Below are 25,636 nucleotides of genomic sequence, written 5' to 3'. Positions count from 1 at the left end.
TGTTTGTTGGTTTTATTGCCTGCTATTGGAAGCTAAAGGGGAGTCAGATAACATCTGTTCTAAATCCCTACTGATTTAATCACCCGTATCTGCAGCCTTGTCTCTGTTAATTTTATACTTTATGATATTACCGTGCTAACAGCATCCCATTTGGCTAAATAACAAAAAGTGTATAAAGAGGACAAGATGCTCTTTCAGCATGCACCCTCTCCCACAGAGTGCCACCTTGGTAATAACACATTGTGGAACCAGTGGCTGTCTTCGGGTCAATCTGTTTTGCAAAGTGAACGAGTGACCTCATCTGCACATAACACTCTCCTGACCTTCAATAGTGAAATAGTTTTAAAAAGCTTTGGATAGCCGGGCAGTGGTGGCGCCCGACTTTAATCCCAGCACTTGGGAGGCAGAGCCAGGAGGATTTCTGAGTTCAAGGCCAGCCTGGTCTACAGAGTGAGTTTCAGGACAGTCAGGGCTACACAGAGAAACCCTGTCCCAAAAAACCAAAAACCAAAACCAAAAAAAAAAAAAAAAAAAAAAAAAAAAAAGCTATGGATAGCTGGACATACTGAAATAAGTGTATAATCCCTTTATGCAGGAGGCTGAGGCAGGAGGATAGCTATGAATTTGATACTTTTCTGGGCTACAGAGACCATGCCTCAAAACAAAGCCAAAAAAAAATCGCTAATAGGAAGTGCTAATCTTGTTTTAGGGCCTGTATATGGCTCTGTGGCTAGAAGTACTGGTTGCCCTTACTCAGGACCTGGATTCATTTCCCAGCATCCACATGGTGGCTCATGCCATCTGTAAGTCCAGTTTCAGGGAATCTTCTTCTGACTTTCATGGACACAGCCAAAACATTCATAAATATCTTAGAAAGAAGGTTTTTCAAAAGAATGTCTTTAGCATACATGGGACCGTTACACTAAGTATTAATTTGTACCATATCCATGCATCAATATACTTAGTATGAGGCACTATTAACAAACAATATAAAAAAGGTGCAATTGTGGGGATCCTTTCACTTGAGGTGATATTATTCTCTCGCACAATTTCAGAGGGCAAAATTCTCGTAGACTCAGCTGCTGCGTCCCATGAATGAATGAATGAATGAATGAATGAATGAATATTTAACAAAAAAGATCGAGATGATTCTGTAAGTATCAAGCTAGATAATCTCATAGGAAAACGTTAGTGAGTATAGGGAAGACCATAAAGGATTACTACGTGAAACATTCCGCAGCTTCTAGCGCAAACCAAACCAAACCAAAATACAAAAATACAAAAAAAAAAAAAAAAAAAAAAAAAAAAAAAAAGCCCAAAACTGGCGGGAACAGATTGGCTTTTGAAAACCGGTAGGGAGCAGATCACGCCTGCGCACTTTGGTGCCTCCTAGACGCCGCTGAAACAGCGGACGCCTGACGGTGCGTGGCCTTCTGGGAACTGTAGTGTGACTCTCGCCTGTGTGCGAGCGCCGGGCCCCGTAGAACTCAGTTTCCCGGCAGGCCGTGCGGTGAGGCTGCTGGCGGGTCCCGAGCTGCGGCGCTGGCCGCTGGAGTGACCTATTCTGTTGCTGTGAGTGCGCTTCGTGGCGATGGCCTCTTTCGTGACGGAAGTCTTGGCTCACTCGGGGAGCCTGGAGAAGGAGGATCTGGGTACCAGGATCAGCCGCCTGACGCGGCGGGTGGAGGAGATCAAGGTGAGGGCGGCCCACGGGCGGCTGCCGCTGGGGAGGTCTGGGTGCGGAGCCGACCGGGAGACCGGAGCTGGAGGCTCAGAAGTGTGTGGGCTGCTTGGAGAGCGGCCGCAGAGCGATTGGAGACCAAGGCCTGGGACTGTGAGGAGGAAGGGCCGTGGCTGTTCAGTGGTGGGGAGTGGAGCTAAGTTGGGCAAGAGTGAGCCGGTGATGAAGACTGAAGAAACCTGCGGAGCCGGAGGTGCAACTGGAAACCCGGATGTCCACATAGGACAGGACAGCCACCCGATCTGTCTTTTCTACCCACTCCTGCATTTATGGATGAATGTAATAATTCTAGGATAGTCGCGCCATTCTCATCGGATTTTCTTTTAACTGGTTGAATATGTTTGTAAAAGTATTACTTGACACACGGAACTTGAGACATGCTAAAGGCTGGTTACCTGCATGCATTTGCGGCTTACAGCCATATCGGTTCACTTGGTATTAGTGTTACCTGGCCAGCCACAACGTCAGTGGCTTTCTTTGAAAATGACGTGTACCTCACTAAGTCTGGAGAAAAGGGAGCAAACTTGGTAGGCGCTACCTAACAACTCTTTTTCTTACTTTTTTTTTTTTTTTCTTCTAGGCAGGGCTTCTCTGTGTAATAGCCCTGGTTGCCCTGGACTCAAGCTTTGTAGAACAGGCTGGTGTCGAACTCACAGAGGTTTGCCTACCTGTGTGCCTCTGGAGTGCTGAGATTAAATGCCTGCACCACCACACCCACTCTTAACAATTTTTGATGTTAGCTCTCTTAATTTTATGTACTCATGCCACTGGCATTTCTGTAGTGTGGCTTATGTTTTTTTTTTTTTTTATGACTTTCTAATGATGTGGGAGGAGAACATTGCACCTGTATTTGTTTCATACATAAACCTGAATCTTCATTCAGCTGGGAACTACTTTGTATGCCTCAAGCAGGCATATTCTTTGCACCTCCAGTTTTTTACCACCTTAAATGCATTTCTACACACACACACACACACACACACACACACACACACACACCTCTTCCATCTCAATTATAGCCTCCTGTATAAAACAAATGCCTGACCTTCCCCCCCCTCCCCAGAGAGTCTCTCTTTTGTACTGGGATGCTTTGTAACCATGCTGGAGTGTTACACCTGAGCCCTGTATTTTGGTTAGTTCGGAGAATATTATCTTTTTTACATAAAAGGAATTAGTTTGTGGGTAAGCATAATTTACATAGTGCAGAGTGTTCAAGAAGGTTAGTTAAGTTGCTTTCAATTAAGGAAGATAACAAGACTCAATCCTTTATAAAAAAATATTTTATTCATGTCTGTGGGTGCATTTGGGCCATGGTGCCGTGTGGAGGTCAGAGGACAGCTTGGGGAGGAGTCAGTTCCTGTGTTTTACAGTGTGTGTACCTGGGATAGAACTGAGGTCGTCAGGCTTGACTGCAAGCACTTTCTCATCGGAGACATCTCCCTAGCCCTTCTTATCATTTGAGGGGTTTTAAGATGAAGATTTTGTAACCCAGAAGATAGAAATTAGTAAATTAAGCTATACAGATTTTGGATTTCTATGTTTAATTAGGTAGATGATTAAAATTTGTGGACAAAGTATGACACAATTTTTTTTTTTTTTTGGTTCTTTTCCAGATAGGGTTTCTCTGTGTAGTCCTGACTGTCCTGGAACTCACTCTGTAGACCAGGCTGGCCTCGAACTCAGAAATCTGCCTGTCTCTGCCTCCCAAGTGCTGGGATTAAAGGCGTGCGCTACCACCGCCTGGCTGTATGACACAGTTTATTTTGAAACGTTTGACTCCATCTTTCTCATTTCCAGAGTCTGTTTTGTACAGATCTTGAACATTGTGGGGGCTTGGGAATTGTTGCCTTCCTACATTTTACAGATGAATGAGATGTTTATGAAGGAAACCCATGGCTGTGGGTAACTTGATAAAGTTCTAACGTTGGAAGAGGCTGTGTATTCTTAATGAAGTTCCTGATTCATTTCATTGTCATGTACTTCCTGCCTTGTATTATAGGGTGAGGTTTGCAGTATGATCAGCAAGAAGTACAGTGAGTTCCTGCCGACCATGCAGAGCGCGCAGGCCCTAGTTACTCAGGTGGACACTCTATCTAATGACATTGACCAGCTGAAATCCAGGATAGAGACCGAGGTAAGCACAGATTGTTGTATTGGGTAAATTTAGGTTTCTTAGGGAGGCATCGTATTAACATCTTGATTTCCAAGACTATCCCATAAAACAATTCAGGACCTTCCTTTCCTTGTTGGTAAATAGAGGTAGAGCCAAATGATGGTAGGGTGACTTCAGTTCTAAATTAGAAATATTTCTCAAACTCAGTTATATTACTTCCTCTTACTATAACTTTTTAAGATTTATTTTATATATGAGAGTACACGGTCACTGTTTTCAAACACATTAGAAGAGGACATCAGATCCCATTACAGATGGCTGAATGGTAGTCCTCTTAACAGCTGAGGCCGAATGGAATTTTTTTTTTTTTTTTTGGTTTTTTGGTTTTTTTTCGAGACAGGGTTTCTCTGTATAGCCCTGGCTGTCCTGGAACTCACTCTGTAGACCAGGCTGGCCTCGAACTCAGAAATCCGCCTGTCTCAGCCTCCCAGAGTGCTGGGATTACAGGCGTGCGCCACCACTGCCCGGCGGAATTTTTTTGATTAAAGAAAATCTCAGGACTTCATAATTTTCATATGAAAACGCTTAGAATTTGGTCTTTCATCTTTTCCTAGTTAAAAATGCTTCTTCCCTCCCCACTCCCTCAAAGGTCTTTCTGTGCAACTCGGGGCACCCTGGAGTCCACTGTGTAGCCCACGATGGCCTTGTGTTTGCAATGCTTCCATTTCCTCATCACCAGAAGCTAAAATTAGAGCCTGGAGGCTTGTGTCACTCCGTGCAGGCACCTTTCATCTTTAATAGCATTCTCTTAGATCTGCAGCTGGCCTCAGACATTTAAGTGTCAGAACAATCTTTCTTGAATCTGGCTGTTTACGAAGTGGCTCACGCTTTTTACCACAGTCCTTCTACTTAGCTTGAGCTTGCAGAGGACTCTCGCTCTCCCTGTCCTGCCATGCTCTGTGGCCTAGTGCTTTACATCTAGGGGTTTAGGATGTGGTGTGCATTTAGGAGCCAAGGATAATTGAGGCTCAAGCTGTCTGGTCGACGAAACACCTCTAGACCGTTGGCTCTTGATATTTTAGGCTGAGTGATTCTGTCCTGTACATTGTAGCTGCTCCTCTCCCTGGCTTTTATTCACTAGATGCCAGCCCTTTTTCAGTGTGACAGTCAAAAAATGTCTCCAGACATGGCCAAGTATTTTAGAGAAGTAAGGAAAACCACTAAAGAATGGAACCATGGAACAAGGAGAGGGAGAAGGAAGGAAAGTGGGACTGCGTTAGCTTGGTGTTGGGGAGATAGGCTTCAGGTGGAACAGAGAAAATCAGGGTTTTTGACAAGGTTGGTTCTGATGGACTGGGGGAACTAAAACCTTCTGAACATTGAGATGTGAACTGACTGAGGTAAGGAGTTAAGACAGTGTCTGTGTCACTGTTAGAAAAAGCGTATCTGTGTGAAGAAGGAGGGGAGGAAGGCAACTGCTGAGAGGTAAGGAGCTTGCTCAAGTGGAGGGACTGTTTCCCAAGGTGGGAAAACGTCAATATATTTAAATCTGGTGTGAGGCACCTTTTAGGCCAGGTGTCTAGTTACTTCACGAATGAATGAAGAATGAGATATGGGGAGTGTAAAACACAGAAGGGAGAAAAATTAATGATGCATGGGCCTTGGAGAGTGGGCTAGAGGGAGAAGGGAATTTTTTCTTCAGCATTAAAAAAAAAAAATAGGGCTGGAGAGATGGCTCAGCAGTTAAGAGCACTGACTGTTCTTGCAGAGGTTCTGAGTTCAAATCCCAGCAACCACATGGTGACTCACAACAATCTGTAATGTCATCTGACGCCCCCTCTTGGTGTTGTCTGAAGACAGCTACAATGTACTCATATAAAGAAAGTAAATAAATCTTTAAAAAAAAAGTCACAATCACTTGCCATTGTAGATGTCTTTCTAGTAATCCAGGTGATGAGCTCTACTTGAAAGATAGCTAGCTGCTTATGTTAAGAGGTGGTGAGGCAGAGACAGGCACATCTCCACGAGTTTGAGACCAGCCTGGGCTATATAGTGAGTGCCGGGCTAGCCAGGGCTGTATTGTCTCAAACAGAAAAAGAGAAGAGAAGGTGGCTTGACAGTTGATGTTGATGAGAATGGGTATTCTTTGTTGATTTTTGTCTATTTGTTTTGTGTGTCAGACGTGTCCTACTAAAACTCAGGTCGTCCGGCTGGGTGGGTAAATGGGTGAAGGAACTTTACCTATTGAGCCATCTCATTGACCTGAGAAAGGCATTCTTGTATAGGGTAAGGCTTTGAACCTGGGCCCATCCTCTCCTAATCATCTTCTGTGCTTTTATTTCTGTCAGAACTGTGTTTAAATTTCAACATAAATTCCACTGGGGAACTAAGGCTTAGTGATAGGTTATCCATGTTTTATTCCTTTGATGTGGTAATGCTTAAAAGTACTTACACTTTTGTCATATGTATTAGGTCTGTCGGGATCTTCACATATCAACTGTTGAATTTACAAACTTGAAGCAGCAGCTGGAAAGAGACTCTGTAGTGCTGAATTTGCTCAGACAACTGCAAGAGGTAAGGAAGCTCAGCTGGAGCCTTGTGTTAGGTGGTGAGGAGGAGGCTGTCTCTTTTCTAATTGTTCTGACGTTCCCTGACAAAATGGGGTTTTCACATTTTATGAGCTGATGTTTAAAACAGACATAGAAATTTAAATGCCTCCTAATCTAAACGTTTCTTTTTTCAGTTTTCTTCTGCTATTGAAGAGTATAATAGTTCATTAGCAGAGAAGAAATACATTCCTGCTGCCCGGCACCTGGAAGAGGTATGCACGCTGATGTCCCAGCAATCAGTGCTGTCCTTCCTTCTGATGTGTTTGTGTCCTTTCTGCCGTTTGACATTCAACAAGTGGGTTCTAATTTTTTGTGAGTTTAGAGCTGATGTTTAACAGTGATTCTGTTTTACTACCAGGCACAGGAATGCTTGAAGTTATTAAAATCCAGAAAATGCTTTGACTTAAAAATGTTGAAGTCTCTCAGCATGGAGCTCACTATACAGAAGCAGAACATACTCTACCACCTCGGAGAAGACTGGCAGAAGCTGGTTGTATGGAAGTTCCCGCCATCAAAAGGTGCTGCTGACCTCAGGTGGACTGCTTTGCTTAATCTGCCTGAACCGCATTGATCTCTGAATACATCCTAAATATTAGTATTAAAAATCAAGAACATCTCACTTAGTAATACATTAATCTATTCATTTTTCAGTATTTCATTTACCTACTTCAGATCTCCCTTTTCACAGGAATGGTTTTCATCTTTCTGATTTGTATATTTTGTATATAGAAATAGATTTTACATATTGTATATAGAAGTAGATTTTATGATATTTCACAAAATAGATGATATATTTTGGTCAGATTTACCCCCCCATTCCCTTCTCTCACTTTTGAGAGTGAGCTTACTTTGGTAATTATCTGCCTTAGAATGAAACCTAGGAAGAGGTTTGTGAAGGACAGACATTTTCCTGAGTTGGATTTTGAGATTCAGTGTATTTCAGTGTAAGCCCCATCCTGCTGTTTCCTATATCCATTTTACCCCCACTTCTATCTATCACGTATTATATATTGCCTGGTATTTTGAAAGAAATGATACAGAAAGTTTTAGCTGTGATGCTGTCAGGAGTCCTGAAGTCTTTCTGATAGCCATACTCCTTATTACCCCTGTTAACTGGTTTGGCGGTGCCGGTGTGTGGACGGTCTGGGAAACCAGCTCACTTTGCAGTTCCTGCTTGCTTTTAGTCATTCTGCACATATTTAGGTAGCATTTCTTACTGGCATATATTTTTTGCATTTAATCTGATTCTTTTTACTAGGAAAAACAAAAGAGCATTTTCTGTTTGGAAGCAGTGCATAGGGCATGAACATCACAGTTAATCACATTATAAGCATATTGTAGTGAAGCTGTGCTTAGCACTCTCAGTAGAGGGTGTGCTGATAGGAGATGACCACACTCATTGCTAAGACAGCTGATATTTTCTCCTTTTCTTAGATACCAGCAGCTTAGAATCCTGTCTACAAACAGAGCTTCATTTATGCACTGAGCAACCCGAGAAAGAGGAGGTGACTCCTCTACCATCCATCAGTTCTGTCCTCTTGGCGTTTTCCATTCTTGGCGAGTTACCTACCAAGCTGAAGTCATTTGGTAAATGATTTGTTTCATTCACTTTAAGTTTCAGAAGGCCTGGTGTTAAAGGGATGATTAAAGAGTCGATCACCTTCAGAGGGGAATATTAGTGACAGTGTTTGGCTTAATAATTCATCAAAGGGAATGGTCACAAGTCCTTTTTTTTTTTTTAAGTAATGCATGGACCCTTTTAAAAAGGATTTCTTGGGCTAGAGAGATGGCTCAGTGGTTGAGAGCACTGACTTCTCTTTCAGAGGTTCTGAGTTCAATTCCTAGCAGCTATATGGTGGCTCACAACCATCTGTAATGAGATCTGATGCCCTCTTCTGGTGTGTCTGATGAAAGTGACAGTGTACTCATGTACATAAAATAAATATTTAAAGAAGAAAAGCCTAACTAGTTCTTAGTTTTTACAGCTATTGATTTTGCATATCTTAAAAGTTTTTAGGTAGGAAAGATACTCTGGAAAAACCTATAGTATGTAATTTCATGGGTATATTTTGAGATTTAAAAAAAATTTTTTTTTTAAAATATTTATGTCATGTATATGAGCACACTGTTGCTGTCTTCAGACACACCAGAAGAGGGCATTGGATTCCCTTTACAGATGGTTGTGAACCACCATGTGGTTGCTGTGAGTTGAACTCAGGACCTCTGGAAGAGAAGTCAGTGCTTTTAATCGCTGAGCCATCTCTCTAGCCTGGGTATATATATATTTTGAAATTTATTCATTTTTTATGTATATGGCTAATTTGCCTACTTATATATATCTGGGTACCCTGTGTGTGTTTGGTACCCATGGAAGATGTTAGATCCCCTGAAACTGGATTTGTAGACAATTTCAAGTTGTCATGTGGAAGCTAGGCACTGAACCTAAGTCCTTTGAAAGAGCAGCCAGTTCTCTTACTAGAGCCATCTCTTCATTCCTCATGATATATATTTTTGGCACATTTATGCCTTAGGGGTTTCTTCTAGTGATGATTTTAAAACAATTTTTATGTTTAGATTTATTTTATTTTTATATAAATGAGGTTTTGATTGTGTGTTTGTCTGTGTCAAGGGTACATTGGAGAAGAGGGCATCAGCTCCCCTAGAACTGTGGTTATGAATGGTTGTAAGCCACATGTGGATTTAAGAATCAAACCTGGGTACTATGCAGTAACAAGAAATTCTCTTAACCTTTGAGCCATCTCTTCAGCCCCTAATATCTGTTTATTTGTTTGTTCAAAACAGGATTTTCTGACTGTCCTAGAATCAGTTTGTAGACCAGGCTGGCCTCAGACTTCCAGAGATCTACCTGCCTCTCTCTGTCTCACAAGCTGGGAATAAAGACAGCCCCTGATTTTTAAATTTTATTTTATTTTTTTTATGTTTTTGAGTCATTGTCTTCCTCTTTTTCCTTTCTTTACTTTTGGGGATTTCGTCTATGAGTAGTGTATTTCTAGTGGTTGTTGATGAGTGTCCCCATGGCCATGATTTCAGGTCAGATGCTGCTCAAGTATATACTGAAGCCTCTGGTGACTTGCCCAGCGCTCCATGCTGTGATTGAAAGGCAGCCGAGCTCAGTTAGCATTTGTTTCCAGTCTCTGACGACGGACTTGGAACATCCATCACCAGTCGAGACCTTTGAAAAGATCCGGTTGGTACTGGAAGTGCTCCAGAAACATCTTCTAGGTGTGTACACCAAAACAGCCTTTTACACTTTGGAAATGTGCATACTATTTTATATGTGTTATTCTTAGAGCAAAAGTGCTGAGATCTGGGGTAAGACACGCCATAGCAACACAGGAGACCCTGTCTTCTTGCCTAATTTATATATAGTTTTTCTCTTTGCCTTCTTGGGTGTTAGCGACATTTCAGAGCCTGTATTTTAATGGTATTTAGCTAGAGTCTAGGATGTGCATCTCTTATTGGACGTCTGATAACATCATATTTTGGGACACTTGCCTTAATAATAAGAGAAATGGGCCAGGTGTGTTGTGTATGTTTCCATAGGAAAAGTCCCCATTAACCTGATGCAAACAAATGAGGAGGAATATCAGGAACAAATCACATTACCACTTGGCCTATTGGTCATTTTTATGTACTTGCATTAGAAATTGCCTGTTTTGCCTTGAATCAGATATCCCTTTCCCCCACTCTCCCCTTTCAAAAGTTTCTTCTGAGCCAGATGGTAGTAATGTGCAGCTTTAATCCCAGCACTTGGGAGGCAGAGGCAGGTGAATCTCTGAGTTAGGGGTCAGCCTGGTCTACAGAGCGAGTTCTATGACAGCCAGGGCTACACAGAGAAACACTGACTTGAAAAAAAAAACCAACAAAAGTTTCTTCTGGTGTTGTAAAACAGTGCTGCTATTTCTAGTCTGTTTGATTTACATTCTCCTTGCTTTCCTCAGTAGTCTTGTGGAATGTTCCAGCCAGCATTCTTCTGAGGAAAGTCTTTAAACACTTTAAAAATGTTGCTATTCATGGACCTTCTTAACAGTCATAAGTTCCTTATTTTTGTATAAGTGATTTAGATACAAAGCTAGGAATTCTTAGTGTAACTTTGATAGGAGCAGAACTCCTTAACCCATCACTCCTGCCGAAGGCTCTGAGGCTGGGCCACAGCACAGGTACGCTCTTCTGTGTCCATCTCCCAAGTCAGTTTTCTTCCTCCTGATTGTTAGGAAGACATACAATTTTATCATTTTGTTTTGGTTTTCTTTGAGACACGTGTCTCATTGTCTGGCCTGGAACTTACTGTTATCCCAGACTGTGCCAGTGCTCTTCCTGCCTTCTTACTGTCTGTTGCTGGCTCTGCTTCCCAGTGCCTTTGTGTTGGCAGTTAGGGCTTCAGCGAAAGAATTTTATGGGGATACAAGTCCTTAGCAGGTGACAGGTGACAGCCACCCCCGCAACTACCCCCCATCCTTTTTATATGAGATCAGTGAGAAATGTAGTTTAATGTGGTTGTTTATGCTTGTAGTGTCAACAGACAGTAGACTGAGGCAGGAGGATCAGTGACTTCCAGGCTAGCCTGACTATAGAGTAAGATCCTATCTCATTCAGTATTACATCCCTCTCCCAAATCCACATGCTCATTTTCCATTATTTGAATGTTTAGCAAGCATTCCTTTATTTCAGTGAAAATATGACATGGTTTCAGTAGATTTTCTGAAACTCTGTAACTCATGAGCAGTGGCAAAGAGCCCATTTTTGTTGTCGTTTATAAACCAGGAATAATTTATAGTATTGGCATATATAGAAACTGGTTTGTTTCTTTGATTTTTTTTTTTTTAACATCTGTAATGACTTTATTTTTCATAGTCTGTTCAGCAAAAAGCTGGAATGGAGTTTAAAAGAAAGCACCAATATCTTGGCTCCCCTCCTCCCTTCTTTCTTTTCATACTTATTTGGTTATTGGTTTTCTTCAAGACAGGGTTTCTCTGTATAGCCCTGACTGTCCTGGAACTTGCTCTTAGACCAGGGTGGCATCAAACTCAGAGTTCCTCCTGTCTCTACCTCCTGAGTGCTGGGATTATAGGTGTGTGCCACCATCACCTGGCTTTATATTTACCTGTTGACCACAGCCTGAATGTGAATGTTGGAGGACAACCTGGGGGTCAGTTCTCCTACCATGTGCATGATCTGGGACTTGATAGTAGGTCATTAGCTGGAGTGGTATGCAGCTGTACCCACTGAGCCATTCAGTTGGCCCTTAATTGTTCTTTAGATAATAAATATGCTATTGTAAATATAATGATCCCAAGGAAATTTGAAAAAAAACTAGCCATGAGATAAACTATAAAGGAGGCACTAAGGCATTGATTGGCAGATTAGGCAATGTGATTTCATATAACTTACTGATACTTTGCTTAGGGTGAGTTCCCAAATCATACACAGAGATGGAAAAGTACAATGTTCTTTCTATTGTTTTTGCTTTTTTTTTTTTAATTATTAAAAAGAAAAGTAACATTTTGTAGGGTTTCATTAAAAACCAGTTTTAACTTAGAACGCATACTTTCTGAGTGTTTGTTCCGTAATCAGAGGAATGGCTTGTGGGTAGCTGATTACAATGCAGTGTGTATTGCCATAGAGTGCAGGAGTGCTGTGTGAGCTGGAGCCATCTGAGCAGAGTGTCCAGCAGGTCTGACTTTACTCTGCTCAGTGTCATGCACAGCCTGTTGAGGTACCTATGGCATTATCTATGCTGTTTTTCTTTCCTGCCACCTTTTTATTTTAACTTATATATAGTTTTGCTTTCTCTGTGTTACCCTGGCCATCAGGAACCTATTCTGCCCACCATCTTAAAACTGAGTCATTTTAGAAAACTAGGGATTACAATTTGTCAGTTCTGTGGGTCTAAAACCTTTTCCTTTGAATTCAGATTTGCCTCTTGATGCTGACCTAGAAATTGGAAAAGTCCCAGAGATCGTGTTGGCTGAGATGCTTGGTGAGGTGATCTGGGAGGACCTGTCTGAGTGCCTCATCAGAAACTGCTTGGTTTACTCTATTCCCACCAATAGCAGCAAGCTACAGGAGTATGAAGAGGTAAAGAGTGGAGAGAGAACAGGCTTTTGTCTGTTGGGTTCTATTTATACTCTTTCCAAATATCATGCAACCTCTCGAGTGTCTGCTTCAGCAAAACATCCTGATCAGGCAGTTTCCAGAAAAGCATCACATGACACAATTGAGTCTCCAAAGAAACCAGAAATTTCTATTTCAGTCTTGGTTCTTATTCTTTTCATTACAGTGGGTTTGAAATTTTCATTTCAGTATGTATGAACCTACAGTGTCTGTAGGTTCAGCCTGACTGTTGACTGACAATATTTGGGGAAAAATTTGTTTCTTTGTTAGATTTAGATGACAGTTCTTCTTGTCATTTTTTGTGAAACTGGAGTTTCAGAGGATGATGCTATGAGTTTACATAGCATTTGCATTCTGTTATGTACTGTAAACTAGAGATGATTTAAATATATGAGAGGGTGAATATAGTTTGTATGTGAACAGTGTGCTTTCTTTTTCTTTTTAAAGATTTATTTATTATTATATGTAAGTACACTGTAGCTGTCTTCAGACACACCAGAAGAGGGCATTAGATCTCATTACAGATGATTGTGAGCCACCATGTTGTTGCTAGAAATTGAACTCAGGACCTCTGGAAGAGCAGTCAGTGCTCTTAACCGCTGAGCCAACTCTCCAGCCCCCAATAGTGTGCTTTCTTTTCTTTTCTTTCTTTCTTTTTTTTTTTTCTGAGATAGGGTTTCTCTGTATAGCCCTGGCTGTCCTTGAACTCACTCTGTAGTCATGGCTGGCCTTGAACTCAGAAATCGAAATCCTCCTGTCTCTGCCTCCTAAGTGCTGGGATTAAAGGCATGTACCACCACTGCCCGGCAACAGTGTGCTTTCTTATACAAAGGACTTGAACATCCAGGGATTGTAATTTCTGAGGGGGTGTTCTAGAGCTAATTCCCAAAACATACCGAGGGATACTGTATATAATTCTTTTCTCTTTTTCTTATGTTTGTCTTTGTCAGATCATACAGTCCACAGAAGAATTTGAAAAGTCCCTAAAGGAGATGAGATTTTTAAAAGGAGATACTACTGACTTGCTGAAATATGCTCGCAATATCAATTCTCATTTTGCTAATAAGAAGTGCCAGGATGTGATTGTGGCGGCTAGAAATCTCATGACCTCTGAAATTCACAACACTGTGAAGGTACTTGGGGTTACTGCACCTTTTATGGGAAGCCGTGAAGTAGGGAAGAGTGGCATTTGCCAAGCTCTTGGCGACAAATGGCCCTCTTCAGAGTGCTCCTGTTGTCTCCCCCCCCCCCTTTTTTTTTGAGTATTGTGAGTTCCAGATAAAACATGTTCTTGAAAGCAACTGTATAAACTGAGAAAGTATGTATAAATGCTGTGCATCGCTGTTATCGAAATTAAAAAGCAGATTTTCCTGTCATTACGTAAGGATATATATTCTTGGATTGTATCATGTGTAGCGAATATGGCCTGTTGTGAGATGTTCACTTGTTCCCATGGCATACACGTGCATGTCCATGTGCATGCATGCACACACACATTCAAGTAAAAACAAAAGAAATGTTTTTCTTAAAGGTATAAATAATTATTTGCAATGGGAGTGAACTTACATGAAGAACAGTTTACTATTTGACTCTTGATAATTTTGGGCTTTTTTTGTTTTATATCATATATATATTCATATATATAATTTAAATATTTACATATATACAATATCTATAATAGATTATAAAAATAATATATAAAACATGGCATGTTGTATATAACATAATACATATAATGTGTAATATGTATTTATATCATATACATGGTCTATGATTTTTTTTTTTTTTTTTTTTTTTTTTTTTTGAGACAGGGTTTCTCTGTGTAGCCCTGGCTGTCCTGGAACTCACTCTGTAGACCAGGCTGGACTTGAACTCAGAAATCTGCCTGCCTCTGTCTCATAAGTGTTGGGATTACAGGCGTGCGCCACAACTGCCAGACCTAGTCTATGTATAATATTTGGTAAATGTAAAGTGTTACAGAAACATACTGAACATTAATAAAACGAAGACTAAGGCAACCTATTAATAGATTTTTTTTCAAGTCATTTTTCTGAGTTGCCTGAAATGGCATGGAGGGGGCATTGGATTCTACTTTCTTTTCCTTTTGTTGAGGCAGGGTTTCACTGTGTAATCCTGGCTAGAATAGGACTTATGTAGACTGGGGTGGCCTCAAATTCAGAGATCCATTTTCTCTGCCTCCTAAGTGCTGGGATTAAAGGTGTCTACCATATTCAGCTCAAGCACTGGGCCTTAATCCATTCTTCTGCATTCCTCATTTTCCTTGGAGTGGCCCCTTATTGTGTCCCTTCCAAAAAAGTTTTTAGCCATTTGAAGCATCCAGGTATTAACACATTTTGAGACAAATTGGAGTTTTTATGAGAGCTGAGATGATGAGCTTTGCAGGTCTTTTTGTTTTTTCCAAACCTTTGCTATTCCATTAATATTAAGAATCCTGGGGGGCTGGAGAGGAGGCTCAGAGGATAAGCGCACTGGCTGATCTTCCAGAGGTCCTGAGTTCAATTTCCAGCAACCACATGGTAGCTCATAACCATCAATAATGTGATATGGTGCCCTCTTCTGGCATGGAGGCATACATGCAGGCAGAACATTGTATATATAAATAAATACTTCTTAAAAAAAAAAAAAGAAACCCACAGTACATGTGATTGTTTCTTTCTTCCGGTGTGCTGTCAGTCAAGACCAGTCAGTCCTTAAATCAGGCCACTGTGAGGACCTCTAGGGCCAGGTTCCATCATCATGGAAGCCTTGAGTGTCTTTAGCCTTTGCTGTGTGCTCGAGTTTTCATTTTCCCGGAAACAGCCTTTTCTGTTGCTGTGTTTGAATTTTAGATTGGTCCTGATGGTAAGGAAACCTTACCAGACTTACCCAGTCCTAATGCCGATGACAAGCTACAAGTACAGAAGGTGTGCAATGTACAGTTCTCCGACGCTGGGAACTTAGAGCCTGAGACTTCACTGGATCCGCAGACCTTTTCTTTACCCACGTGCCGCATCAGCGAGGCTGTGAAGCAGTTAATGGAGCTCGCTTACCAGACTTTACTGGAGGCAACAACAAGTAGCGACCAATGGTAACACAGATAATCTGATCTCTGTCCTTTCCTTACAGTGACCCAGGAGGAGAAGGGTCAGAGCAGATCCCAGCTGAGTGTGTTGGTTCATGCTCATAACGCAGCACTTGGAAGCTGAGGCAGGAGCATGAGGTTGAAGGCCTAAAAAGCAAGGTCTGGGCTAGCTTGGGTTACTTAGCACGGTCCAAGTGTGAAAGAAGAAACCAAGAAACAGATCATGTGTGGGTAGATATGTAGGCTTATTTGGCATTAAAAATTGTTTTCAGTTTTTAGTAAGTGACACTTTAATTTTTGTTGAATTTTGGCTGTCTCTGATCAAAGGATGTTCCACAAGAAAGCACCAGCGGAAGACGAGACACATCCTTTGGAAAGGGTTAACATGACATGCTCATGGCTGGGTAACTGTAGTTCTAGCATATGCAACAGCACCACTTGAGCCTGCAGAGCCAGAGGGACCTGAGAAGGTCACCTTCAACTCCCCATCGCAGTAGCAAGCCAGCGAAGAAGAGTCACCTTTCTTTGGAAGTAGAACATATTGCAGAGTTAGCTTCACCCTTTCAAGATGGCTCCTCCTAGTCTATAGTGTGTTCAGGGTACCTCAGGCTCAATTTCACATCTCTCTTGAATCTTTTTGTTTTGAAAGGCTCCTGTGGGCTTAGGGAAGCAGCTCCTGTGGGAAAAATGGCAGGGTAGCCAGGTGATGTTAGAGCTGGTCTTATAGAAGCCATTCAGGGTGAGACTGTATGGAGCTGTTCTCGGCCTTAGGAAAGGCATGGAGTTTAGCCTGAGTTGGTACAAGTATCATCAGGTCTGTGTGTTATTTCTGTGTGCAAATACTCTTGTATGTTACTCTGGATAGAACACTTTTCCAAACACCTCCATAGCTTCAGTTAGTCTATCTAGTATTATAAGTAGAAAAAAAAGTGTGTATTTATGTTATTATATGCATATATATAGTCTTGATCATGCTGTGGCACATGTGGAGGTCAGAGGACAACTTTGTGGAATCAGTTCTCTCTTTCACCTTTACGTAGGCTCTGGGATCACATTGGGGCACCAGAACTGTTGTTTGCTGAGCCATTCACTGACCCTGTGAAAAAAATGTTTCTTTATAAGGGTGAATGTACTTTTTTTGGCAAGGTAAACATAGTTGACATTATTTCCTAGGATGGCATTCTTCAAATATATCAGACCAGAAATTAGAGATATATGACAATATCTAAAATTTTTCTCTTAAGAAAACTGATACCAAACACTATTTTGGTATACTGAATACTTATATTCATCTTACTTGCCACAGATTGCTTTTTTTCTTTTTTAAAGATTTATTTATTTATTTATTTATTTTATGTATATGAGTACACTGTAGCTGTCTTCAGACACACCAGAAGAGGGCATCAGATCTCTTTACATGGTTGTGAGCTACCATGTGGTTGCTGGGATTTGAACTCATGACCTTTGGAAGAGCAGTCAGTGCTCTTAATCGCTGAATCCTATCTCCAGACCAACAGATTCCTTTTTTTTTTAAACAGATTCCTTTTTAATACTTATTTTAATTATTTAAAAAAATTTAAAAATGATGCCTACAAGTGTTTTGTGTACATGTATGTCTGTATACATCAGTATGCCTGGTGTCAACAGAAGTCAGAAAAAGACATTGGATCTGGAACTGGAGTTATATATTGTTGTGAGCCACTATGTGGGTGTTGGGACTAGAACCCTCTGTGTGTGTGTGTGTGTGTGTGTGTGTGTGTGTGTGTGTGTGTGGTGTATGTGTGTGTTAGGGGCTTGGTATCCACAATGAGCTTTTAAAAAGCCTTCTCTCCACCTCTGTATTTTCTCTCTTTCTCTTTTTTTTTTAAAGATTTATTTATTTATTATATGTAAGTACACCATAGCTGTCATCAGACACACCAGTAAGAGGGAGTCAGATCTCATTACAGATGGTTGTGAGCCACCATGTGGTTGCTGGGGATTGAACTCAGGACCTCTGAAAGAGCAGTCAGTACTCTTAACCACTGAGCCATCTCTCCAGCCCTGTATTTTCTCTTTTAAGGTTCGTTTTGGAGGCCAAGTTTCTCTGTCTCCCTCTCACCACACACACACACACACACACACACACACACACTCACAGTCTTTTAAATGCATCTTAATAGTGATCTTTAGGTAGTTAAAGACCAGATTTAAAGAGCAAAGGATCTTGAGGGTTAGATTCTCTTCTCAAAAATGTTGCTCATCTCTTTGCACTGGGGAAGAAGGAAAGAGGAAAGCTGTAATTCTGCCTGACTTCTGAAAGCCGGCGAGTGCCTTCGTGATGCCCTTTCAGAATGCATCGGGAAATGGGTGACATTTGCTTGAGGCTTAGCTCGGCTGTCACTGGAAGGATACTCTGGGTGCTGGCAGAGCACCAATGGGTGGAGAAGAGACTTTGCTTGAACGCTCGTGTTCTGAAGGTTGTTACTGTAGCCAGGTTTTAGAAAGAAGTTCAGTTTAGAGATACCAGTTGAGTGTGTCTCCACTGAGGTCCACAGTGTTTTCTGCAGCTGGTTTTTATCACATGACCTTCAGGTAGTAGAGTACCTGCTTCATTCTGTATGTTTTCTCTTAGTGTTTGTTTTCCTTCCAGTGCTGTCCAGCTCTTTTACTCAGTGAGAAATATCTTCCACTTGTTCCATGATGTAGTGCCAACATACCACAGGTGAGTATCTCATTTCTGTGGAATTGGACCTCGAAACTGTTAAGTCAGGTTAAAACCAGTAACTTTATATTTTCACCCAAGGCAGTGATTAGCATTCACAGTTAGTGTACCAAATTCAGACCTGTTAAAGGCTGTAGACATTGCTTGCTGTGCATGTACAGTGATTTTGCCTTTAGGAAGGTAGCATACACTTAGAAGCTCAAAAGAACTGTATCCAGTTTTTAATGTCCAGGCATTTTCAGAGCCTCTGTACCTTTCTTGGTTAGGAAATACAAAGGTCCTCGTCCAGTGATTCTGTGGCTGTGAAGAGACACCATGACCATGGCAACTCTTATAAAGGAAAACATTTTTTTTTTGTTTTTTTTTTCGAGACAGGGTTTCTCTAGCCCTGGCTGTCCTGGAACTCACTCTGTAGACCAGGCTGGCCTCAAACTCAGAAATCTGCCCGCCTCTGCCTCCCAACTGCTGGGATTACAGGCATGCGCCACTACCACCTGGCAAGGAAAACATTTAATTGGGGCTGGCTTACAGCTTCAGACATTTCTTGTTATAGAGAGAAGCATGGCGGCATTCAGGGCAGACATGGTGCTGGAGAAGAAATTGAGAGTTTACATCTTGATCAACAGGAAGCACAGGGAGGCTGTGTGCTGCACTGTGTGTAACTTGAGCACAGGAGGTCTCAAAGCCTGCCCTTACAGACACACTTCCCTCGAGACCACGCCTCCTCATAGTGCCACTCCCCACAAATACTGCCAAGCCTTCAATCACATGCATCTGTGGAGGCCCTCCTCAGAGGGTTTCGTCCTCAACAGAGTAGACACTGGTAGACTCACAGAGAATCCACTGTGGAAGAAGCAGTGGATTCAATTCTGGCTTAAAAAAAATCATCTGCAGCTTTCAAAAAGTAAACATGCCTGGTTTCTTTCTCAAAGGTTGTGATTAATCTGTTTGGGGAAAATTCTAAATATCTTTGCATTGTAAATTTTTCCATGATCTGTAGTCAACTTCAAAGGACTTATATGGGGTAAAGTTTAAATCTTTTTTTTTCTTGGATTTTTTTTTTTTTTTGGATTTGGTTTTTAAGTTTAAACACCTGCATATTCTTAAATTCTAATCAATGTTTTACTATATAAGCGAAATGAGAGTTCAGAAAAGGGAAAGTGAACCTGTATTTCTCCTGGCTGAATTTTAAGGGCAGAATACACAGTTTGCTGTGGTTCCTATGCCAGAAGTAACGTTTATTTACTTGGCTTTTCTTTTTGGTTAGTCATTTTGTTTTTTTGTTTTTTTTAAACGTGTGTGTGTGTGTGTGTGTGTGTGTGTGTGTGTTCTTACACAAATGCCCACAGAGGCCAGAAGTTGGATTCCCCTGGAGCTGGGATTACAGGTGGTTATGAGCCACCTGACTTGGACACTGGGGACCAAACTCAGGCCCTGTGCAAGAACAGCAAGCATGTGTAGTTGCTGAGACCTCTCCAGTGCTCCACTGGGATGTTTGTTGGCTGAGGCCAGGCTGGCACGGCTCACTGAATGAGAGCACGAGCTACAGCATGTCTTGTTGTGATCAGCACTTACAAGGTAGACAGTGAGCAAAGCCAAGGCCGCCACCCTAGAGCAAAGATGACTTTTCCAGAAAGCTCAACTTAAGTAACAGGTGGTTTCCTTTTCTCCCCTTCATCTTGGCCCAGGGAGAACCTTCAGAAGCTCCCCCAGTTGGCTGCCATTCACCATAACAACTGCATGTATATAGCTCACCACTTGCTGACCCTGGGTCATCAGTTCAGATCTCGGCTCACCCCCATTCTGTGCGATGGCACGACCACCTTTGTGGACCTTGTACCTGGCTTCAGAAGACTTGGTAACTGATACTTCACACTTGGGGAAATGTGATGTTTAGCCTAGTATCTTTGTAGTTTAATAGCCAAGGTGGTTAGCAGTTAGTGATGTACTAGACGTGTTAAAGTGTGGGAGGTCTTCTGATTTGTGTTATTCTATAAAATGGATGTTGTCTTTGTTCATTACTTTTTCATAACATGATTTTGTGGTATGTTGGTATGCCAGACTATTGTCAGTATGCCACCAAGTGTTTCACTTGTGGCAGGAGAGAACTACATTTGCATGATAAATCGATATTTATTATGAGAGTACCTGGAGAAAAGTTGAGAATTGGGCTGGAGAGATGGCTCAGTGGTTAAGCGCACTGACTGCTCTTCCAGAGGTCCTGAGTTCAAATCCCAGCAACCACATGGTGGCTCACAACCATCCCTAATGAGGTCTGACTCTTCTTCTGGAGTATCTGAAGACAGCTACAGTGTACTTACATATAATAAATAATAAAAATTAAAAAAAAAAGAATTAAAAAAAAAAAAAGAAAAAAAAAAAGAAAAGTTGAGAATCGAAATGTTCACCTAGCTTTTCAGTTGTAGATGTTCTCTATCAGTGGTATAGACTTTGGAACAGTAAACTGCTTTTTCTATAGAAGCAATTTTCCTTATCTGTCTTGTATCCCAGGCAAACAGTTGAAAAGGTTTATCTGTTATGTGATGGGATCAGAAGGGCTGGCTAAGTGGATTCAAACTCATTATATACAACACACACTTGGTGATGTTTTAAAATGCGATCATCATCATCCAGGCCAGCTGACAGTCCATGCTCAGCTCTCCCACGCTGGTTTTGCAATGTGTGATTCAACAGGTTTGCACTTTGTTTTCCCTCTGTAGGGACGGAGTGTTTTTTGGCCCAAATGCGGGCACAGAAAGGAGAACTTCTGGAGAGATTATCAAGTGCTAGGAGCTTTGCAAACATGGATGACGAAGAGAATTATTCTGCAGCGAGCAAGGCAGTGAGGCAGGTAGGAGGCTGATGCAGGCAGCAAGGTCCTTAGAATCCCTTACCCCACCTAGTAAGTCCATTAGTTGAATCCTGTGCTCCCTGTTGGAATGTCTAGATGCTGTGACAACTGTGTGTAAGGTCTTTGTCCTATTTAACCAAGACAAGTGGAAGCCCTCTTTCCACTGACTCAATAATATTGACTCATTGTGAAAAAAATTAAATGTAGGTTTTCTTCTCTACTTATGTCTTAAGTGTGTCCCCTCCCCCCACCTCATTGGTGTGTATTCATTGTATATGGACTGGGTTTTATAAAGACATTTGCATATAAGTATTAATAGAGCATTTAACCCCTGCCCCTTTCCTGTTTTTGCCTTTCATGTCAAATGCTAAGACCCTTTGTCCCCTTTGGCTCCGCTTTCAGGCCACAAATATACATATACATACATTATATTACGGGTCTGAGTAAAGTCTCGAAACCACAAATGAGCAAATCTGTGATGTGTCCACCGAGACTGACTTAATTTGCTTACAGTGATCATTTCCAGCTGTGTGTGTTTTCTTGGAAATGACGTGACTTCAGTCTTTGTGGCAGAGCCATGCTCCATTGTGTATACACATTTAGTTTCTCTCTCCCTCTGCTGATGTGCCTCTTCACTGTGGTACTACCGCCTCAGGACGAGTCTGCTTTTCTTCTTTCAAGGATAACACAGAGGTTAAACATTCAAGAGCCACGGCACCCCTGTTACTCACTTCTGTATCAGTTCTTTCTCCCATTTTACTTCTCACATTGAATGATGAGTGTGAATTGCAGCCATCTCCTTCTCCAGGTGCTGCACCAGCTAAAGAGACTTGGGATGGTGTGGCAGGATGTCCTGCCAGTGAACATCTACTGCAAGGCTATGGGGACCTTGCTAAACACAGCGATTGCTGAGATGATGGGCAGGATCACTGCTCTAGAGGTAAGAGCTGATACACACTTGGGATGCAAGTCCTTCCCTACCCCGAGACTGTATTATGAAAGCGATACTGCAGCCTTGTTTTAATGGGCACAAATGGTACAAGAGATTGGTCATTTCCAGTCTTCTTCATGCTATTTGGTTGCTTGGTTTCAGGCTTATCTAAATTGTTTGCTGGGAACTTGTTCATCTCTTTTATACCTTGATAAGAAAGTAGGATTGTGGGACTTCTTAGTCTAGCATCTAAATTAGGAATGGGGACATTGGAAACTGGGCAGCAATTGATCCCAAGACGTATTACTTAGTATGAATTCATTTGTTCTGCAGATAACTAAGTAATTTAATTTAGCTATGTGAACACAGTCTGTGCAGGTACCACTTTGCCAACATGCTGTGCAGTTGAGTAGGTGATTCTATGAGGAAAATTGCCTGGATGTAGCTAGCTGATCCTTCAAAGCATAGGTCAATCAAACTGTGTATAGCACATTGTGCTGGGGACACAGGCTCCTGTGCAGAGCCTGTGCTGGCCGTTGGCTGACATAGCTTATATCATTCTAGCTTCAGGAGGGTTCTCAGAGAGCTGATTAGATCTAGTGACTAGTAAGATGTGCTACATTACTGGGAAAACATCTGATCTGCCCTGCCCTTTGGCTCAGTTCTGTTCTGTTCTGTTCCCTTGTGCTAAACCAGGACATCTCGACTGAAGATGGCGATAGATTGTATTCCCTGTGCAAAACAGTGATGGATGAAGGGCCACAAGTGTTTACACCTCTGTCTGATGAAAACAAAAACAAGAAATACCAAGAAGAGGTTCCAGTCTATGTGTCCAAATGGATGCCTTTCAAAGAACTCATGATAATGCTACAAGCTAGCTTGCAAGAAATTGGAGATCGGTGCGTATGTGTTTTCTATAGAGGCCCGTGTAGTACATGGTCATAATAGAGGGTTGGGACCACCTGTGGCAGTTGCCCTTGTGCGCATGCGTGTGTGCATGTGTGTGTGCATGTGTGTGCGTGTGCGTGTGCGTGTGTGTGTGTGTGTGTGTGTGTGTGTGTGTGTGTGTGTGTGTGTATGTATGCGTGTGTCTCGCAGGTTATTGAACCCATAGTCTGTGCATGCTAGGCAATCCCTCTACTACTGAGCCCCATCTCTGGCCCTTTTTTTTTCTTAAACTTATTCAGGCAAGAATTTCATATTCCATTGCAGAGGTTGAATAGTCTTTCATAGCGCAGATCTCATGACCACTTTCTCATATTTAATGATAAAAGGATTTTCATTCTACTGTTCTGATAGAAACTCTGGTCTTGGCATGCAATATAGATGCTCGGGTGATTTCTAATCAAAGTTCATCCTTCTTACACTTGAGTGATTCATTTTTAGAATGATGAGATCACCCAGCACTTCAGTTGAATTAAAAAGGGGGCATCCCCTTCTCTGGGAAGGGGCAGGAATGGGGAAGGGGGTTGTAAGGGTGGGACTGTGAGGAGAGGAGGGAGGGGCTGGGGTCAGAATGTAAAACAAATAAACAAATTAATGAGAAAAAGAAAAAATAAGATCTAGTGATTGTTAAATCTTAGGTATTTAGCAGGAAGCCATTTTTGAATGATCAGCTCTTTTTCTGCAGGGAATGCAATAGTGATGATGGTTCTCAACCTGAGGGTCAAAACTCCTTTGGGGCTTGATCAGTCCTTTCACAGGAGTCACATATCAGATATTTACATTATGATTTATAACAGTAGCAAAATTACAGTTATGAAAGTAGTAATTAAAAGTTTTGTGATTGGGGATCAGTACAACATGAAGGTTGAGAACCCTTGGTGTGGGAGCCTAGGTACCACTGAAGGCCCCTCTGAAGGACCTTTTATGTTTTTCCACATAAGGGTTTATTATATACTGCAGTCTAGGAATTGTTATGGACACCAGGTTGGCCTTGAATTTCAAACTATCCTCTTTCTGCCTTCCATGTGCTTGAATTGCAGGTCTGAGTCATCATACATGGCTCTAGTTTTTGTTCTTCCTTTTCCTCTCTTCTCTCTCTCTCTCTCTCTCTTGAGATTTACTTATTTTATGTGTATGGGAATTTTGTGAGCATGTATGTCTGTGTACCACATGTGTCTGGTGCCCATGTGACCAGAAGAGTGTGTCTGATTCCTTGGAACTGGAATTACAGATGGTCTGAGCTGCCACGTAGGTTGTGGGAATTGAATCCTGGTCTTCTGAAAGACTCTTAACCGGAGTCGTCTCCCACCTGCCTTTACTCTCTGGCTGTGCTGGTGCCAGATACAGCCATGAGCAGCAGTAGCTAAAGAAACATGGGCCTCACAGGATTTATTTAATTCCACTTAAGTGTTTGGATCAAGTAAGACAATTTAAGGTCTGGCGTCTACTAGACATAATAGGAAATAGAACCTGTCTTGTTTTGCAGGTGGGCAGATGGAAAAGGGCCCCTGGCAACTGCATTCCCTTCAAGTGAAGTAAAAGCTTTAATTCGTGCCTTGTTCCAGAACACAGAAAGAAGAGCGGCTGCCCTTGCTAAGATTAAATAGCTCCTCCTTGGAGAAAGCCTCTCATGACTCTGGGTTCCTCCTTTGGTGTAATTATTTCCTTCGAAACGCCTCGGAATTAATTACTCATTGGTTTTGGTGAACCAATATCATGGAAGTGTGACTTTACATAAGGACATCTTGGTCTGGACGAAGGTTTTCTGAACAGGACATTATGATGATCAGTTAAAGAAAAGCACTGGTGGGTTCATTGACTGTCGCTGCTGTCCCTTGTCAAGTATGAATCTGCTCCGCAGTGTGATTTACTCCCAGACCCTCTTGAGAGTTGTATACATTATAATTTTAGATCCTGGCTTTGGATATTCCAAAGTTAGGGTTCAGAATTTGTAAAATACATTTTTTTGGAGGGGGGTGGGTATTAAGGGCATGTTACTTTGTCTTACAAGAATTAGGGAAACCTCTTATAATATTTCTTTCCAGTAAATAATGCCTTTCAGAGTTGAGAGTGGGTGTCTTTAATAGCATGCACTAAGGCAAAAGAGATCAAAATCAAGTTTTCTTCTATTTTCTTTTTTAAGGTTTATTTATTTTATGTATGTGAATACACTGTCATTGTCTTCAGACACACCAGAAGAGGGCATCGGATCCCATTACAGATGGTTGTGAGCTGCCATGTGGTTGCTGGGAATTGAACTCAGGACTTTAGGAAGAACAGTCTCTTAACCCCTGAGCTGTCTCTCCAGTCTCCCAAACCCAGTTTTCTTCCATGCTTTTTCTTCTACTGCAGTCCGTGTCCCTCACTGAGGCCTCAGTGCCATGCCCTTCCTTTGAGCTGGGCTCTGGCTCTGTAGCTCAGCCTAGCTTTGTGCTCTCCATCCTCTCTTGGCTTCCCAAGAACAAGCATGCCCACCATGACTGCACAGTGCCTCTGTTCCTGAGACTGCCTCATATGGCTGGGAA

At 41.8% G+C, this 25,636-nt stretch overlaps 1 protein-coding gene across 1 annotated transcript; it reads left to right on the top strand.

Moving 5' to 3' along the window:
• Window positions 1–1,485: 1,485 nt before the first annotated feature.
• On the top strand, window positions 1,486–25,177 carry Zw10 (zw10 kinetochore protein). Its single transcript, XM_052188401.1, has 16 exons — window positions 1,486–1,696; window positions 3,741–3,875; window positions 6,327–6,428; window positions 6,598–6,675; window positions 6,822–6,981; window positions 7,898–8,050; window positions 9,515–9,706; window positions 12,399–12,562; window positions 13,549–13,731; window positions 15,448–15,686; window positions 18,313–18,384; window positions 20,073–20,242; window positions 21,105–21,235; window positions 22,044–22,175; window positions 22,863–23,065; window positions 24,598–25,177. Exons 1-16 carry the CDS (start codon window positions 1,592–1,594, stop codon window positions 24,716–24,718), a joined length of 2,340 nt encoding a protein of 779 aa, XP_052044361.1. The 5' UTR covers window positions 1,486–1,591; the 3' UTR covers window positions 24,719–25,177.
• Window positions 25,178–25,636: the final 459 nt, after the last annotated feature.

Source organism: Apodemus sylvaticus, chromosome 7, assembly GCF_947179515.1.
Source record: "Apodemus sylvaticus chromosome 7, mApoSyl1.1, whole genome shotgun sequence".
Classification (NCBI taxonomy): domain Eukaryota; kingdom Metazoa; phylum Chordata; class Mammalia; order Rodentia; family Muridae; genus Apodemus; species Apodemus sylvaticus.
Note: the sequence above shows the minus strand (reverse complement) of the source record. Positions and strands in the feature narration are given on the sequence as shown.

What these genes read in the sequence shown, in the direction of transcription:
- Zw10 (XM_052188401.1), top strand. Translation starts at nt 1,592, where the DNA reads ATGGCCTCTTTCGTGACGGAAGTCTTGGCTCACTCGGGGAGCCTGGAG. An exon ending in AGCTACAGGAGTATGAAGAG is followed by an intron (nt 12,563 to 13,548) that starts GTAAAGAGTGGA and finishes TGTCTTTGTCAG; the next exon opens with ATCATACAGTCCACAGAAGA. An exon ending in GTAGTGCCAACATACCACAG is followed by an intron (nt 18,385 to 20,072) that starts GTGAGTATCTCA and finishes ATCTTGGCCCAG; the next exon opens with GGAGAACCTTCAGAAGCTCC.